Below are 19,399 nucleotides of genomic sequence, written 5' to 3'. Positions count from 1 at the left end.
AAGCCTTTTGAAAAGTATTGCTTGGCGTTGGGGTATTCAAAAAGCCTTAAAGTAAAGTTGTGTGGAAAACGACGAGTACTTCAACTTTTAAAGGGGATTTAAGAGGGAATATTAAGAAAAGAACTTGTTCTGAAAAGATAGAATAAAGCCTTTTGAAATATGGGGGCCCTTCTATGTCTCAAGTGCACATAAAAAATTATTAAAAATGGTGGGGGCCTTTGGGGCGCCGGGGGTCCTTTGGGGTTGGGGGGGGAGTCCTTCGGGGCTGGGTTAGGGGATCGGGGCCATTTGGGGCTGAGGTAGGAGGGTTGTTGGGGTAGAGGACCTCACAACACTGTTCAAATAGAACTTGTGTATTATAACGACCACAGAGTTTCACCCTCAAATCATCTTCGAAATCATCTTCTAAAATGCCTCAAACTGTTTCGCCCAAATAATTCCCTAAAATGTCTCAAAACGGTTTCGCCCAAATAATCCCCTAAAAGTAATTTCTGTGTGTTCCTTTTGTTTCGGCATCCCTGCGCTGTCACATTTGAAATTCCTAGGACACCATTTCCCGTGTTAATCTCTTCATCTCATAGATGTTCCTAGCTACACTATTATGGTTTCGATAGAATATTAATTTATCTCTGTGACCTAAAGATCGAAGAAGCCGTATTTAAAAATAGAATTTCTATCTCTTTAGATTCCCGTATAATTCCAAGATAACAAGTGATGTCATTTGTAATTCCTGACACTAAAGATCAATGAAGCCATATTTAAAAATAGAATATTAATTTTTCTCTCTGACCTAAAGACCGCCTATCCCTCAGACCTAAAGACCAAAGAAGCCATATTTGTTTCTTAATTCCCCTTTCGTAAATCAATAATTCCCCTCGATTATGCAAATCAATTTCTCGGAAATTCTCTCCCCTCGATTATGCAAATCAATTTCTCGGAAATTCTCTCCCCTCGATTATGTAAATCAAGTTCTCAGAAATTCTCTCCCCTTCGTGGATCGATAATCCTTGAATAAATTATATACCGTCAGCGTTAGACTAAATTGTAGATGGCAGCAGTGGTGTCCCGTGGGATTCAATAAGGGGGTTCTACTACAGTTACCGGTACTAAGTAAACTATGGCTACAATATAAATAAAATTCCCAGTTCTAGAGTTAAAGGGCTGTCTAGAGTTAAAGGGCTGTTTAATTTTTTTTGTTGGCCGGCCGCGTACCTCCCTGAAAACTTTGGCGTATTCCCAAGAGGTAGGCATACCACAGTTCCATTTCGTTTTTTTTTGGGGGGGGGATACATTTTTGTGCAGTAGGACAATGTCGCTCTAGGAATTCTCTGGAGGAGAATTCCTAAAACTACCCCGCCCCTTCTGGAGGTTCGACACTGTAATGGGTTGCTAACGGAAAGAAAAATGGATTGACCATCATGTATTGATAATAAGAGAAGGATCTATTTTGGGTTTGGGACTTGTATGCTTATTTTTAATTGTTTTAGTGTTTAACTAAAAAATTATTGTTTTCAACAGTGGTGGACGGAAGAACACTTTTATAGGTCTAATTTTTGATTATTAGTCTAAGAACTTTAAGCTATATTATAAATAAAATTAAAACCATTTTTTAATGAAAATTACATTTCTGGATATCTGCAACATTTTGTCTGTTAAAATTTGTCAGGGAGTGACAAGCCTCCAAACTTTTTATCAGGGGAAATTAAAAAGAAGGTTCATGAGTAAGATCTTTTCTCGATTTACAATTTTTATTTGCAACCTTTAATTTTTGCTTTCCTGATTTTCTGCTCTTTCTTTTATTAAAAGAGTCTTGTACATTTTAGTAATGTATCAAAGGGGGCTCATTCGATTGGAAATAGAGAGTTCTATTGCCCTTTTTAAGAGTCAACAGTAATCGGAGGGCAACTAGCCCCCCCACGCCCTTTTCTCCTCAAACGCATCTGATAAAAATTTTGAGATAGTCATTTTTTTAAAATAGTTCAAAGATCATAAAACAAAAAATCCGGTGTCGACAAAACCTTCTGGGGGCTTGTATGGTTCTTATGGAAGGAATGCTCGTATAAAATTCAGAGGGCTCATTTGATTGGAAATTGAGAGTTCTAGTTCCCTTTTTAAGAGTCAAAAGAGATCATAGGGCAACCCCCCCCCAACACAATTTTTGTCCCAAATGCATCCGATAAAAATATTGAGAAGCCATTTTGTTAAATATAATTCAAAGATCATACAACGAAAACTCCGGTATCGACACAACCTCCCAGGGCCCGGGGGCAGGCATTGTAAGTTATGTCCTGGGGGCATATGTGGTTCTTATGGAAGGGATGCTCGTATAAACTTCAAAAAGGGATCATTTGATTGGAAATTGAAAGTTCTAGTTCATGTTTTAAGAGTCAAAAGAGGTCGGAGGGTAACTAGCCTTTCCCTCCACATCCTTTTTCCCTCAAGCTCATCCAATAACAACTTTGAGATGGCCATTTTTAAAGAAATAGTTCAAAGATCATATAATAAAAAACTCCGGGTCGACAAAACCCCCCAGGGTTTGAGGGCAGGCGTTGTTACTTATGCCCTGGGGAAATATATGGCTCTTATGGAAGGGATGCTCGTAATAACCTCAGAGAGGGCTCACTTGATTGGAAATTGAAAGTTTTAGTTCAGTTTTTGAGAGTCAAAAGAGATTGGGGGGTAATTAGACGCCCCTCCCTCCCCGCACGCTTCTTTTCCCCCAAATGAATCCGATAAAAATATTGAGATAGCCATTTTTTTAAAGATAGTTCAAAAGTCAGATAACAAAAACTCAGGTGTCAACACCCCCCCAGGGCCCAGGGGTAGGCGTTGTAATTATGCCCTGGGTCATATATGGTTCTTGTGAAAGGGATGCTTGTATAAGCTCAAAGATCAAAGGGCAACTATCCCCCTTACCTGCCTTTTTTTCAAACGCATCCGATAAAAATTTTGAGATACTCATTTTGTTAAAAATAGTTCAAAGGTCGGATAAGAAAAAATCCGGTGTCACAAAAAAACCCCAGGGCCCGGGAGCAGGCGTTTTAAGTTACGCCCTTGGTTCTCATGAAAGGGATGCACGTATAAAATTCATACAGGGCTCATTTGATAAGAAATTGAAAGTTCTAGTTCACTTTTTAAGAGTTAAGAGATAGGAGGGCAGCAAGCCCCCTCCCACCCCTATTTTTTCCCAAACCCATCCGCTACAAATTTTGAGATTTTTAAAAACGGCCATTTAAAAAAAAAATAGTTCAAAAATTAGACAACAAAAACTGCAATACCAATACAACCTCCCAGGCCCCGGGAGCAGGCGTTGTAAGTTTTGCCCCGGGGGCGTTTATACTTTTTATGAAAGGAATGGTCATATAAATTTCACAAAGGGCTCTTACTTGATTTAAAATTGAAAGTTCTATCTCATTTTGTCAGAGTCAAAAGAGATCGGAGGACAGGTAGCCCCTCCTCCTTCCCCCACGCCTTTTTTTCCCAAACCCATCCGATAAAAATTTTGAGGTGACCATTTTGTTAAAAATAGTTCAAACATTAAAAATTAAAACTCCAAGATCGACACGATCTCCCCCAGGGCCAGGGAACAGGCGTTGGAGGCTTTTCCCTGGGGGCATATATGGTTCTTATAGAAGGGATGCTCGTATCAAACAGTTCGTGGTAAAGAACTGTAAGTAAGGAGCGACCCGGCTCAATGGTAGCCGAAACTGTAGAAAACGAAATTTTGATACCAATATATACATCAAAAGAATCTGATTTTAATGCTGATTTTAAATATATAAGTTTCATCAAGTTTAGTCATACCTATCAAAAGTTACGCGCCCGAGAAAATTTGGCTGATTTTCGAAAAAAGGGGGAAAGACCTTTTAAAAGTTACAGAACCTTAATGAAAATCACACCGTCATATTCAGCGTATCAGAAAACCCTACTGCGGAGGTTTCAAGCTCGTATCTAGAAAAATCTGGAATTTTGTATTTTTTGCCAGAAGAAAGATCACGGATGCGTGTTTATTTTTTTGTTTGTTTTTTTTTTCCCAGGGGTGATCGTATCGACCCAGTGGTCCTAGAATATCGTTGGAAGGCTCATTCGAACGGAAATTAAAAGGTCTAATGCCCTTTTAAAGTGACCAAAAAATTTGGAGGGCAACTAGGCCCCCCTTCCACGCTCATTTTTTTCCCCAAAGTCACCCGATCAAAATTTTGAGATAGCCATTTTGTTCAGCATGGTCTAAAATATGAAAACTATGTCTTTTAGGATGACTTAATCCCCCGAAGTCCCCGGGGGGAGGGCTGAAAGTTATGAACTTTACCCAATGTTAACATTTTGTATTGGCTATTGGGAAGTATACAGACGTTTTCAGAGGGGATTTTTTCTGGTAGTGGAGGGGAGAGTGGGTCAGGGGTTATATGGGAGGATCTTACCATGAAGGAAGTTTTCATGGGAGAAGGGACATTGCTATGAAGGGGGCGCCGGATTTACCAGCATTATTTAAATAAAGATAAGAAATTATATATAAAAAACAAGTTTTTTTACTGAAAGTAAGGAGCAACATCAAAACTTAAAACAACAGAAAACATTACGTATATGATTGGGTTCATCCCCTAGTCAATAACTCACTCTTTAAGCCAAAGATTATTTAGTACTTTCATAAGAGCTATTTATTCTAATTAACGGCATTTGTGATTAAGGGGTAATTTTTAAAGAATTGGAACAAAATTCGAACTTTAGCTTAAAGATCAAGGTATTGACTAGGGGGCAAACCCTCTAATATACGTATTAAAAATATAAGAATATAGAAGTTCGTTACGTAAGTTAATTCTTAAGTTACGCATATTTATTACTAATAAAAACGTTCGTAAATAAAATTAAACAGGTTTCGAGAAAGCCATTTAACCAAATAAAAGTAAAACTAATATTCAATTTTTTTTAATTATTCATGTACGGTGAGCCAGAATCAAAACCTACATTAATTCAAAAACGTTCAAAAATTAAATAAAAAAACAAGTTTGTTTTAACTGAAAGTAAGGAACAACGTTAAAACTTACAACGAACAGAAATTATTCCGTATATGAAAAGGGGGCTGTCCCCTCCACAACGCCTCGCTCTTTACGCTAAAGTTTTACTTTCTCACAACTCTGTTTTTTTAAAACAATGAAAAACTTTAGCGTAAAGAGCGAGGCGTTGAGGAGGGGACAGCCCCTTTCATATACTGGATAATTTCTGTTCGTTTTAAGTTTTAACGTCATTCCTTACTTTCAGTTAAAAAAACTTGTTTTTTGTTTATTTAATAAACTTCATAGAGGGCTCATTTGATTGAAGATGGAAAATTCTTGTTCTCTTTCAAAGAGTTAAAAGAGATCAAAGGGCAATTAGCCCCAACCCCCGTCTTTTTCCCCAAACCCCATCCGCTACAACTTTTGAGATTTTAAAAAATAGCCATTTAAAAAAAAAGGTCAAATATTAGACAACAAAAACTGCAGTGTCGACACAATCCCCCAAGGGCCCCGGGGGTAGGCGTTGTAACTGTTTTACTGGAGGCGTATATGGTTCTTATGAATGGGATGCTCGTATAAACTTCAGAGAGGGCTCATTTGATTAAAAATTCAAAATTCTAGTTCACTTTCTCAAAGTCAAAAGAGATCGGAGTGCAAATAGCCCCTCCCCTTCACTCCTTTTTCTTCCCCAAACCCATCCAATAAAATTTCGAGGAGACCATTTGTTTAAAAATACATCAAACATCAGATATTAAAACTTCTGGTTTGAGATAACACCTAAGGGTCCGGGGAAAGGTGTTGGAAGTTGTGCACTGGGGGCATATATGGTTCTTATAAAAGGGATGCTTCTATAAACTTCAGAGAGGGCTCATTTGATTGAAAATTGAAAGTTCTAGTTTACTTTTAAAGAGTCAAAAGATATCTAAGGGCAATTAGCCCCCACACCATTTTTCCCCAAACCCATCTGATAAAATTTTTGAGACAGCCATTTTGTTAAAAATAGTTTAAAACATCAGATAATAAAAGCTCTTAGGCTGACACAAAACCATTTATTTACTTTGATGCTGTTACTTTGATACTAATTTTGATACTTTGATGAACGTCTGATTTGAAAAGAAAAAAGTTTGATTTTGAAATTAGGAATTTTTAAAAGCTTGAAACATTTTGCAATAAAAACGAGCAAAAATAAAAACAAACTTTCTGAAAAATACATTTTTCAAAGAAAAGTAAAGGCCATTTTAAACTTAAGAGCAGTAGATAGAAATACCTGTTAAAATTCATACGCAAAACGACCAGAAATTACTATTAAAGAATAAATGAAACACAAAACGAACAGAAGTTTAATAAACAATCATAGCAAAAAGAATACAACAAGTAATAGTAGTAGTAAGAGACCATATACCACGGGGGGGGGGAGGAGTCTACATATGGAAGACAATTGGAGTCAAGCCAGAACAACAACACTCTATACTCCGAAACTAGATCTAAAAATGGCCTATGACGATATATAACGGAAGATTAAGCGAAGAGAAAAGAATTTTGACCTACTTTAGAGAGGGCATTAGAATTCAAGTGACCAACTGCAGATTATTTCTTGCAAGGAATTTTGACATTAGATTTTTACGTGCAAATAGAATTGGAAATAATTATTTTAAAAAGAGAAAAGGGTTGAAATATTAATTATTTTATTAACTATGGAATAAGTCTCAGGGAATGGTAAGTCCATTAAGAGATACATATTATTTTTATTTTGGAAGGATTCCCAAGGAGTTGCCCTCGCTTTAGTCCAAAATGCAAGGAAATAACTAAGCCTGTGACGCTGACGCTGAGTGCACACAAAATTGTTTCTTCTGAATTTTAACACGAGATTCTTGCGTACACATAGAAATGGAATAATTATTTAAAAGAGAGGAAGGCTTGAAACATTAATTGTTTATCAACTATGGGATAAATCTCAAGGGAAAGTAACTTCATTAAGAGATACATATTATTTATTATTTTGGAGGGATTCCCAGAAGGTTGCCCTAGCTTTAGTCCAAAATGCAAGGAAATAAACAAGCCCGTGTGACTGGGCGCACTTTAAATTGTTTCTTCTGAATTTTGACACAAGATTCCTGTGTACACATAGAAATGGAATACTTATTTAAAAGAAAGGAAGGCTTGAAATAATAATTGCTTATCAACTATGGGAGAAATCTCAGGGGATGGTAAAAACATTAAGACATACATATTATTTTTAATTTTGGAGGGATTCCCAAGGAGTTGCGCTAGCTTTAGTCTAAAATGCAAGGACATAACTAAGCCTGTGACGCTGGGTGCACATGAAATTGTTTATTCTGAATTTTGAGACGAGATTCTTGCGTGCACATAGAAATGGAATAATTATTTAAGAGACAGGAAGGCTTGAAATATTATCTGTTTATCTACTACGGGATAAATGTCAGGGGACGATAATTCCATTAAGAGATTCATATTATTTTTTATTTTGGATGGATTCCTAAGGAGTTGCCAAAGCTTTGGTCCAAAATGCAAGGAAATAACTAAATTGCACACACATACATTCGCAATATTAGTGATTCCCCAGATATTCCCCATGAATGTCTTATGGGCAAGAAATTAAGGTTATTTCTGTTGTTTCACAAGGGGTTGTCCCTAGCTTTAGTCCAAAATGCAAGAAAATAACTAAAATGCTCACACACACATTTGGTATATTAGTGATTGCAGATATTCCCCATGAATTTTTTATGGGCAAGAAACTAAGGTTATTTCTGTTGTTTCCCAAGGGGTTGCCCTAGCTTTAGTTCGAAATCTAAGGATATAACTAAATTGCACACACACACATTCGCAATATTAGTGATATAAAGAAATAAAAACGAGCAAAAATGGGGTTTTTATAGGCCAAATGACGATACTGAAAAAACAAAGCGAATATTTCGAGAGGACAAACGCCTCTCTTCTTCAGCGCGAAACGTAACGATGTATTAAAAACCCCATTTTTGCTCGTTTTTCTTTCTTTATGTGATGTCAGGCCAATGTGGTTTAAGAAATTATCTTAATATTAGTGATTACAGATAATCCCCATGAATGTTTTATAGGCAAAACATTAAGTTTATTTGTGTTGTTTCCCAAGGGACTTCCCTAACCGTAGTCCAAATTTCAAGGATATAACTAAATTGCACACACACACATTCACAATATTGGTTAATACAGATATTCCCCATGTATGTTTTATGGGCAAGAAACTAAGGTAGTTTCTGATGTTTCTCGAGGGGACGTCCTAGCTTTAGTCTAAAATGCAAGGATATAACTAAATTTCACACACATATTCGCAATATTAGTGATTGCAGATATTCCCCACGAATGTTTTATGGGCACAGTTAAATGTCTTCTTTTTCTTTGAATATTCTCGTTTATTAGATTGCAATTGTTTAATGAATAATAATAAAAAAATACATACTACACAAGTTCAGTAGATTTCAGTTAAATGTCTTCGTTTTCTTTGAAAATTCTCGTTTATTTGATTGGAACTGTTAAATAATAATAAAAAAATAACATAATGAGCTGCATCTTTCCAATGTACAATAATACTGTTTGAAAATATATAATAAACTATTTAGTGTCAATGAGAAGTCATAGAGGACCACTAATAAAAGCGTATGAATAAAAAAAATAATAACAAAAAAAAGTTGAATAAGTGTCTAAAAAATGTCCAAAAAATTCCAGATCAGAAAAAAAGGAGATTACAAAATGAGCTTTAAAGCATCAACAGAATTCAACAGTGACAAGGTAAACCACAACAAAACACTACAAAAAAATTCAACGAAAAAATTTCAAAATTAACTTTGAACATCAACAGCATGATACAATGACATGAAAAACCACGACACAACAACATAAAAATATTCCATGTCTTAAATTTCAACGAAAAAATTCCAAATGGACTTTCCAAACAACCTAACATCATCACTTTTTTGGTGTGTTGACCAACTCAAACACAAGGGCATAGTGAGAGGCGACACCTTTTCACTATTTCAACTGCTGCCATCTTTACACCTATCATTATAGATGGTACTTTATACCGATAGTTGTAGATGGCCACAAACTCCCTCAGATACATGGAAATAGTGAGCGAGACATGCAAAAAGTTAGGTTTATTGAAGCTCACATAGCGGGCGCTAAGTGAGCTTTAATAAACCTAACTTTTTTGCATGCCAGCGAAAAGGTGTTACCTCTCAATATGCCTTTGTGTTTGAGTTGGTGTGCTGCTATGTATAACTAAAGATGAAAAGAGGGCAGCAGATGCGGTAGTTAAAATGTGTCAGTATCTATACTTTTTTAAATTTAAATGAAGTTATTTGAAAAAAAGCGATGATTTTAGGTTCATTTGGAATTTTTTCGTTGAAATGTAAGACATGGAATATTTGTATGTGGTTGTGTCGTGGTTTACCTTGTCACTGTTACTGTGGTAGAGCTTTCTAATTTAGTTAATTATTAATTTAGTAAAAATATATAAGACGTAAATATGAAGTTTGAAATACCACTTTTTATTAAGATAAGGAACATATCCTGCTAAGTTCTGTTTAACGGGAAATTGAGAAATTACCACTTCCTAGCGATTACGTGGGAAGGTGTGGTTGATAAAAATGTATAAAAGATACATTTTGTCGGAAGGGGGAATCTTATACTAACTTGTTGCTGTACTGACCTCTGGTCCATTGTTTTATAAATACCTTGGAATTTTGTCTTATCATTGTAAGTGTCTAACTATCTTATTATATATTATTGTTGTTTTGAGACTTGTGGTCTATTTGGGACAGCCAATCCCAGTAGACAGAATATATCAGAAAATATTATATGGTAAATGAATAAAAGTATTGTATTTTAGACAACCTTTCTACGATCTACTTCTAGCTTCTCGAACATACCCAGTCGGTACGCCCCATTAGTTTGGTCATAGCCTAAGTCACGCTACCAAAGTTTAATTACCTTAGGGCCAGAGTTTATCTCCCCTATAAAGGGAGAATAAAGGCATCTACAACTACAACCCCCAATTACCATAGAATAACACTTCACAACAACTGGTGGTCGCTAGAAAAACTGGGTCGAGAAGGCTAGATAAAAAAAAATAGTAGATTGAAATAAAATGGCTTTACCAGAGGAAAAAATGACTTCCCTATCAACAGTTCTTGAAATTGCGAAAATTATACCAGAATATGCGGGAAATTAAGATGTAGACGAGTTTATCGAAAATATAAAAATTTTCGACGAACTAACTGAATCCTTTGAAAATAAAGTCCAAGAGCAATGCGTTGCAGCCAGACTAAAGGGAAGCGCCCTTAAACATTTTGAGGCAATTAAGGAAAAAGGGCCCAAGGACATCAGTACTCTAATTGAATCTTTTAAAACAAGATTCATTGAGACAAGCATCTCTGAGAGGCTAAGAACAGAGGTATTCACATTCGATACCTTAACTAGTATCAGGGAATATGCAGACAAAATTTGTAGATCCGTGTGTTTACAATTAGAGAAAGGAGGAAATGACGAGACAGTACAAAAAGTACAACTACATACTTTTACCCAAGGGTTACTTTTACCCAAGGGTTACCGAAAAAGTTATTAAGACTAATATTATCGCGGAAACCTGAAAATTTAGAGCAGGGTATAATACTAATCGAAACAGAGGTAAAAATTGACGAGACTATAAAAAGGTTTGATCAGAGGTCAATAAATAACACAGGAGCCCAAGAAAGTAAAAAATATGAAAGGGGACAGAAGAGGATGAACTTTGAGCAGCCGAATCGTGAACCAAAAAGGCATGAGGAAGGCCAAACCTTCCCACCATGGACTGACCCCTCCCCATTCGACGACCAATTCTATGGGACTAGATCTTTAATGACTTGGAATACCAAGTATTATGTACACCCATCTCCTCCTCCCGAGGAAAATTATAGAGCAAACAGTGGCAGGTCAATAATACATAGAAATAAATTAAGACCCCATGAGGGCGGTAGTATTATAAAGCAATATAGTTAAAGATTCAATTGCTATAATTGTGGCCAACCTAATGACTATGTAGTGGATCGCTGGTATAAAATACTCGAAGAATGACCGACGTACAAGACAAAACACCAATTCAGAACGCAGGGGGACAGAAATTTAGAAAGGCAGGGAACAAATAATACTTGGCAAACACCTAATAATATTCCTGAATTTAGGCCTAGAAGGCAAACAGTTAACACTACCCAAGGTTAAATCAACAGCGATGAAGAAAACTATAACAGTCACAGACATGTTTGGCCAAACCCGGCGTCTTTAAACGAAAAAGCCATAAATTGGAGGTTGGCACAACTGTTTGCTTTTAATAACCCCTTTATAGTTTAGAATGTTGTGATAAAAATGCAGATAATAATAATCTACCAATTCTGTGTTGTTTTAAAATTGAGTGTTTTCAAAATTTACCATGTTTACTAGATACAGGCGTATCTAAATCATTAATTCGAGAGGAAGTTTTTAATAGGTTTCCTCCTAGTATCAAAAATCGAGTAAGCAGATGCCAAAATACCCTAAACTCAGTGACAGAGCAAAAGCTGAAAATTTTAGGAGAATGTCCACTAAAATTTAGTGCAAGGGATAAATAAATAAAAGTAACAGTAATAATATGCAAGTAGCTACCATTTTTATGTATTCTTGGAGTGAACGCCATCAGAAAATATGGGATTGTATGGGAATCCATATCCAACACAATCACAATAAACCAGGCAAATGAAAGTAATAGGTAAATTTACGTAACAACAAATAAAGAAAGTGAAGATTCGAATTTTAACCTAAAAATAAGCGGAAAAATCACAATAGAAGGGGGACGACAGCTCAAGTTCTAGCTACATTAAATGAAAAAGATAGAAAGGTTAAAACGATGGATGCCGTGATAGGGGGGTACACCAAAAAAGAATACCCAATGATTTTCGTGGAAAATCAAGTTATAAAAATTGAAAATGGTATAACATACTTAAAAATATCAAATCTAAGTAATGATAAAATAAAACTGAACCAGGTAGAGCTTGGATCAATAAAAAAGATTTCAAATTCAGAAATAAAATCTCTAAGCAGCCAAGAATTAAGCGTAAGCTTTATTTCTAGCCACAAACATTTATCCTCATTAAAACCGCAACCACAAGAAAAGTATGGAATGACGAAAAATGATTTTTGGCAATAAATTGGTACTTAATAGGTATTAGAAATTTTTTGATCTATATTAGAGAATAACCTCTGGAATTTTAGATGGCACTTTTTATGACAAAAATTGGATAACGAACCTACTCATTTAAACACACCCAGGCTCTAATCAGCGAGCTTCCCTAAAAAAAAGTCGTCACATGAATCACATTATAATTTGAAGCAATGGCAAGATAGCCACATAAAAGAAATGGAAGATCAGGGTATAATTGAAAAAAGCATTAATTTCCAGAACTTTCAGCTACGTTGAATAAAAAGGCTATCTAAAAATTTTTATTAAATGTGTTAGGGGAAAAAGTAGGCGTGAGAAGGGGATTAGTTGCCCTCAAATCACTTTTGACTATTAAAAAGGGCACTAGCTCTTTGAATTTAAAATTGAATGAGCCCTCTTTGCAAGTTTCTACGTCAAAGATTTCAATAAAAACCTTATATGCCCCCAAGGCATAACTTATAATCCGTGCCCTAACGGTTGTGGGGGAGTGTCCTCCTCAAAAATATTTTTTTCTATTTGGAAATCAACTATGCTGAACAAAATGGCTATCTCGAAATTCTTATTGGATGTGTTTGGGGGAATCATGGGCGTGGAGGGGGGGATAGTTGTCCTCCAATCACTTTCGAATATTAAAAAGGGCACTAGCCCTTTGAATTTACAATCAAATGAGCTTTTGTTGAAGTTTCTACGACAACGTCTTCTTTAAAAACCTTTTATGCCCCCGAGGCATAACTTAAAACCCTTGCCCTGAAGGCTAACGGGAAGTGTCCTCCTCAAAAAGATATTTTCTATGTCTAAATCAACTACGCTGAATAAAATGGCTATCTCAAAATTTGGATTGGATGTGTTTGGGGGAATGATGGGCGTGGAGGAGGGGGGCTAGTTGCCCTCCAATCACTTTTGACTATTAAAACCGGCACTAGCCCTTTGAATTTCCAATCGCATGAGCCTGTTTTGAAGTTTCTACGACAACTCCTTCTATAAAAACCTTATATGCCCCAGGGCATAACTTAAAACCCGGGGGTTGAGGTTTGTGGGGGATTATCCTCCTCAAAAACATATTTTCTATCTGGAAATCAACTACGCTGAACAAAATGGCTATCTCAAAATTTTGATTGTATGTGTTTGGGGGAATGATGGACGGGGGGGGGGCTAGTTGCCCTCCAGTCACTTTCGACTATTAAAAAGGGCAATAGAACTGTCAATTTCCAATCGAATGAGCCACTTTTGAAGTTTCAGCGACGAGCCCTTCCATATGAAGTGCCCTGCTCTAAATGAAAAAAATAATAAGTAGTACATTGTGCCAACATCGTTCTTATATGCCTTCAGGGCATAACTTAAAACCCTTGCCGTGAGGGTTGTGGGGGAGTGTCCACCTCAAAAATATATTTTCTATTTGGAAATCAACTACGCTGAACAAAATGGATGTCTCAAAATTTTGATTGGATGTGTTTGGGGGAATGATGGGTATGCGGGGGGGAGGATAGTTGCCCTCCAATCGCTTTCGATTATTAAAAAGGGCACTATTCACTCTAATTTCCAATCGAATGAGCCCTTTTCGAAGTTTCTACGACAGCCCCTTCGATACGAAGTGTCCCGGTATGAAGAAAAAAAAACACATTGTGCCCACATCGTTCTGTAATTAGTCAGCGCTAGCGCGCTGCCTATGATTATTCTTTTTCTATGTGTAAGCAAGAATGTCGTGTCAAAATTTAGAAGAAACAATTTGATTTGCACCCACCGTCACAGGCTTAGTTATTTCCTTGCATTTTGGACTAAAGCTTGGGCAACTCCATGGAAATCCTTCCAAAATGAAAGAAAAATATGTATCTGTTAATGGACTTACCATTCCCTGAGATTTACCCCAAAGCTTATAAAACAATTAAGATTTTAACCCTTTTCACTTTTTCAAATAATTATTTCCAATTCTATGTGCACGTAATAATCTCATGTTAAAATTCCTTGCAAGAAATAATCTGCAATTTGTCACTTGAATTTTAACGCCTTCTCTAAAGTAGGTCAAAATTCCTTTCATTTGGTTTAGTCTTCCGTTATATATCGTAATAGCCCATTTTTAGATCTAGGTTCGGAATATAGAGTGCTGTTGTTCTGGAATGACTCCAATATACGGACTCCCCTCCGTGGTATAGGGCCTCTTACTACTAATAGTATAAACGAATAAATAAATCTTAAAGCGAGTAATGCTTAAATTGAATATGCAAATCAAGCTTAATTCTAAAAAATTTTGCTATTGAAGTATAAATGAAACCCAAAACGAACAGAAATTAAATAAACAATCAATGCGGATAAACATGCAGTAGATACTAATGTAAGTGAATAAATAAATCTTAAAATGAGTGAAACTTAAATTGAATATGGAAATAAAGCTTGAAACAAACTAAAATCACTACAAACAAGAGTTTGGGTATCGCCTCCTTCTCTCAATGTAAAAGTTGAAAAACTACTGCGTCATTGGCGCTTTACTGAAAACTATACGTGTCTTGAACAGTCTTCAAAAGTATAAACAAAATCAAATTGAATATTTGATATATAATGATATTAATTGTTGAAAGATTTGTCAGTTCAAGATTTTATTGCACTGTAATTTTATTTTCATTTTCAATGCTGTAAGAACTGGAAATAAAAATACTTGTAATAGAATTCGTTTTCAGTGAAGCGCCAACGACGAAGTAGGCTTGAGGTTTTTACAGGTCTTGAACAATTTTAGAAAGAACTAATAAATTAAACTAAATAATTGATGTATAATCATATTAATTGCTAAAAGCTCATCAGTTCATAATGTTACTGTAATTTTAATGTTTATTTTCAATATTAAGTACAAAAGAAAATATTTGTAATGCAATTTGTTTTCAGTAAAGCGCCAATGAAGCGGTAGGTTTTAGACTGTTACAGTGAGAAAAGGAGGCGATACCCAAACTCTTGTTTTAGTGATTTTTGTTGGTTTCAAGCTTAATTTGCATATTCAATTTAAGTTTCACTCGTTTTAAAATTTATTTATTCAATTACATTAGTATCTATAGTATGTTTGTTCGCATTGATTTTTAAATTTAATTTCTGTTCGTTTTGGGTTTCATTTACACTTCAATAGCAAAATGTTTTTTTCGTTTTAAGCTATATTTGCTTATTTAACTTAAACATTACTCACTTTAATATTTACTTAAGAAATTTATATTATTACTTGTTGTATGTTTTTTTTCCTATGATTGTTTATTTAATTTCTGTTCGTTTTGGTTTTCATATATTCTTTAATTGTATTTTCTGGTCGTTTTAAGTTTGAATTTTAACAGGTATTTGTATCTGCTTAAGTTTAAAGCTTAATCTTAAGTTTAAAATGGCCTTTACTTTTCTTTGAAAAACGTTTTTTCGGAAAGTTGTTTTTTCAATTAATAATGAATATAGAAGTGTGTTTTTTATAATTTTGTACAAAGGCAGAACAATGCCTGCTAGAAAGAACTCTCTCGTTTGAGTCAAGATATTTTTCATGAAAACAACGAAAATACTTGAAACATTTTAATTAAATCCATCTAATTCCTGTGTATTATTTCAGTTCTCATGATCAGTGGAGATATAAACCCCAAACAGTATTTTTTAAAATCAGGACAAGTTTCAATTCCTCTCTTCTGGCCTATATATCGTCTGCTAGACGGTGACAATTTAAGACCTCCAATCCACAGAACACAAGATTTATACTTTTATTTCTGCAAATCTGTGTAAGTATGTAGATTTAATATTTTGTTTTTAATCTCATTGGTAAAATTAATAAGTGCAAACTTAAATAGTGCAAACTCAAGAGCCGTTATAAACTTTAAATAGTTGACATGACAGTAGCTCAGTTCAGTAAAGTAAATGAAGGGGGCCTCAAGATCCAACCCTTCCCAAAGCCCATTCAGCATCTCCTTATTCGTGTAATATTTTCTATTGTATCTTACATTTTCCATAATTGTGTATATTCTTCACTTTTAGTCAACGCTTTATCCCATCCACTCCCCGAAAAAAATCTACCCCCGTCAAACAACTTCCTCTGTGTATACGTCGTTAAGAAGGTGCACAAGGGGCGTTGAACCCCTCCCTAAATCTAAAGAATACTACAGTTTCATGTTATTTCCTTTATTTTTCAAATTAATTGTTTTTTTAACCCTGTTCCCCACATTTCCTTTCTTGGTACAATCTCTCTGAAGAATATCCCTGTGTATGCACCTGATACACACAACATTAATAACATACATTTAATAACACGTTTTTTTGCACTATACAACAAAATCTAGTTTTTTTGCTTAAAAAAGAACTTAGCGCAAAGAGCAACTACCCTTATGTGAGAATGGGGGGGGGGTAACTCCCCTCACAGAAGGACACAACCTGACAGCATGGAAGCAAACAATGCTTTTAGATCTGTCTCGCTACTTAACCGTAAATAAGTTATAAGTCCTATAGAAGCTTATAGTGCAAAAACGTTATTTTTGCATCGAATTGAGGCAAAAGTTATTTGGCTCTCCGAGGCAAAGATCTTAATGAGGTGAAAGGTCTTTGTTGTCATGGGTGTCGGTAGAAAAAAAAACATATTAGGTTGGCTGACTGTCCTCCAGTCACTTTGAATCTTAAAAAGGGTACTAGAATTTTCCGTTTAATATTTCGAAGGCGCATTTTTGTTCTTGAGATATTGTTCATATGGTACAGAGGCATATAATGTTTTTTGATTTACCTCTATCTTTTTCCCCAAATCATAAATCGACGTGAAAACTTTCAATTGCAAGTCACCAAAAGTCTTAACTTAATAAAATAAGTCGTTCCTGATATTGCAGATATGCCATTTTTCAACCGGGCAGCAAAAGGTGTCTTGCGATTTTTCTCACCACTATATCGTACATTAACTGTAAGTACCCTAGGAATTTGTAGTTTCAGAGCTTCATTTTTGTCTTAATCGGATACAAAAATTATTTACCCCCTTCAACTCCTTCCCCATCGCTAAGTTTGAACTTCGATTCACCCACTCTCCCCATTTCTCTGTCGCACAGTGTCTGAGAGCTTCAACTCCATTTCTCAATCTGATCCAAAGGTACGACACAAATGCTATTTTGTTAGCCTTGATTCGAGTAGAGTCTTTTGAATTAACCCTCCCACAAGTCAAAGTTTAAAATAAGCTTGACGCCGTCCTTGCAATCCTCATAGTTTCAATTCAATCCCTCACTCTGTTAATTTCTGTTCCTAAGGTTTCATAAAAATAGTATTTCAATGAACTGGATACACAGAGTGTTTTGATTTAGCCCTTCCTCTCTCTCCAAGTCAAGGTTAAAGACTCCTCCTCCCTCTCTAATAGTCCCTTGAAGTTTTGCCTTCATCCCTTTGGCTGTTGCCGAAGTATTGTAAATTAAATGAAAAAGTAGGTGCGCATAGTGTCCTCTGATCCAGTGTCTTCAGATACGCGTGTTGTTTCCGAGTATACTCTTGCAGAAGTCTAATAATCTTGGCACAGCAAAAAGCCTGTGAAGCTCACTTGGATTACAACTAATCAGGAACAAAAGTTTTCGGCCCGTTTCCAGGCACCCTGCTAACGCCTTCCCAACGATTTCCTTCTAGTTTCGAGAGAAAGTTTTGGATATCTACGGTCCAATATGGTCCACTGCTATTATAAAACGTATTAAAAAATAAAAGGCACTTTCTGTAGTTTGCGGTCATTGCTCCAGGTTCTTTGGGGGTTATATACTCTCCTGAGGCATATTCGTTGAATCTTTTGACTTTTTGACAAAATACCTATCTCAAAGTTTAAATCGGATGTTTCAGGGGCGGAGAACTGGTGAAAAAAAGATACGAGAAGGGAGCTGATTGCCCTCTAATGTCTTTACACTCTTAAAATGAGCACTCGAACTTTAAATTTTAAAGCGAGTGAGCTCCATCAAAAGTTCGTACGACTACCCCTTCCAAGCGAATTGGCTCGGTAAAAAAAAAATAAAAAAAAATACATGCAATCCAGTAATTTCACTTTCTTGTCCATACAAGAAATCGTTTCAACTTTGACACTCTGTGAAACTAGTTTGTGACTAGTTGCAGTAGCAACTAGTCTGATTTGTAGCCACAGTAGTAGTAGGAGCGGCCCTGAAACTTTCAAATTAATACCCTCACCCGTTCCTAAGAAATTGCAGATATGTATTTTTGGTAACGTAGATGCGGATAATATCTTTTTATTTAGCTCACCATACCCATCGAAATTCCGCTCCAAAGTTTGTACGACCACCCTTTCCACAAAAGCCTTCTTTCGTCTCGGGGCATAACTTACAACCCTTGACCACGGGATCTGCGGAGTATTGTCAACCCCGGAGGAATCCTTATATGATCTCTAAAGTATTTTGAACGAAATGGCTATCTCAAACTCTTGATTGTATACATTTGAAAAAAAAAGTGCATGGGGTGGGCTAGCCGCCCTTTGAACACTTTTGACTCTTAAAAAAGAACAAAAACTTTCGATTTTCCATTCAAACGAGACTCCTTCAAAGTTTTTCCAACCACTCCTTCCATAAAAGCCTTATATAGACCTGGGGCATAATTAAAAACATTTGCACCCGGGCTCTAGGGGGTTGTGTCAACCCTGGAGTTCTTATTAACTGATATTTTGACTATTTTGAATAAAATGTCTATCTCAAAATTTTTATCGAATGAATTTGGGAAAAGAGAGCCTGGGTGAAGGGGGGCTAATAACACTCTGATCACTTTTGACTCTTAAATAGGGCACTAGACCTCCGATTCCCAGTGGAATGATCCCCTCCCATAGTTTTTTAGACTGCCTCTTCCATAATAAGTGTCATATGAAAATACTATCTATACCTATTTTTGCCAACCTTGGGATTAAAATCTCCTAATAAAATTAGTGAATTTTTTCCTGAGATCCTGTCTATTGGTTTAGGTAGCTGTAAGTAAAATTTATATGACTTACTAATATCTCCATCAGTTAGTTCTACAGGGAAAAAACATGAGAAAGTACTAAGGAGAATCCGCGCCGGTAGCGTTTCAAGGGTCCTGCCTCTTGGCAACATTAACAACTAACATTAGAATGCATGGAAATTGGTCAAGCGTTTTTATATCGACAAAGCGAAAATATTCATCTTCGATCAGCAAAGAGATTTTGTAAGTAGTCTACATTTTTGTTTCTGAAAATCTATTTACGTGA

General features: G+C 35.8%; 1 protein-coding gene across 1 annotated transcript in view; it reads left to right on the top strand.

The window, feature by feature from the left end:
- The window catches only part of LOC148943602 (uncharacterized), a 69,384-nt gene extending 53,430 nt beyond the window's left edge, over window positions 1-15,954 (top strand). The window contains exon 2 of the mRNA XM_089101179.1: window positions 15,788-15,954. Within this exon, the coding sequence (XP_088957305.1) occupies window positions 15,788-15,954 (167 nt within the window). The remainder of the gene's footprint in view (window positions 1-15,787) is intronic.
- Window positions 15,955-19,399: the final 3,445 nt, after the last annotated feature.

The sequence above is a fragment of the Artemia sp. Qi Xiang Cuo genome, chromosome 15 (assembly GCF_049724085.1).
Source record: "Artemia sp. Qi Xiang Cuo chromosome 15, ASM4972408v1, whole genome shotgun sequence".
Classification (NCBI taxonomy): domain Eukaryota; kingdom Metazoa; phylum Arthropoda; class Branchiopoda; order Anostraca; family Artemiidae; genus Artemia; species Artemia sp. Qi Xiang Cuo.
This window is presented reverse-complemented; position numbering and strand designations above follow the sequence as displayed.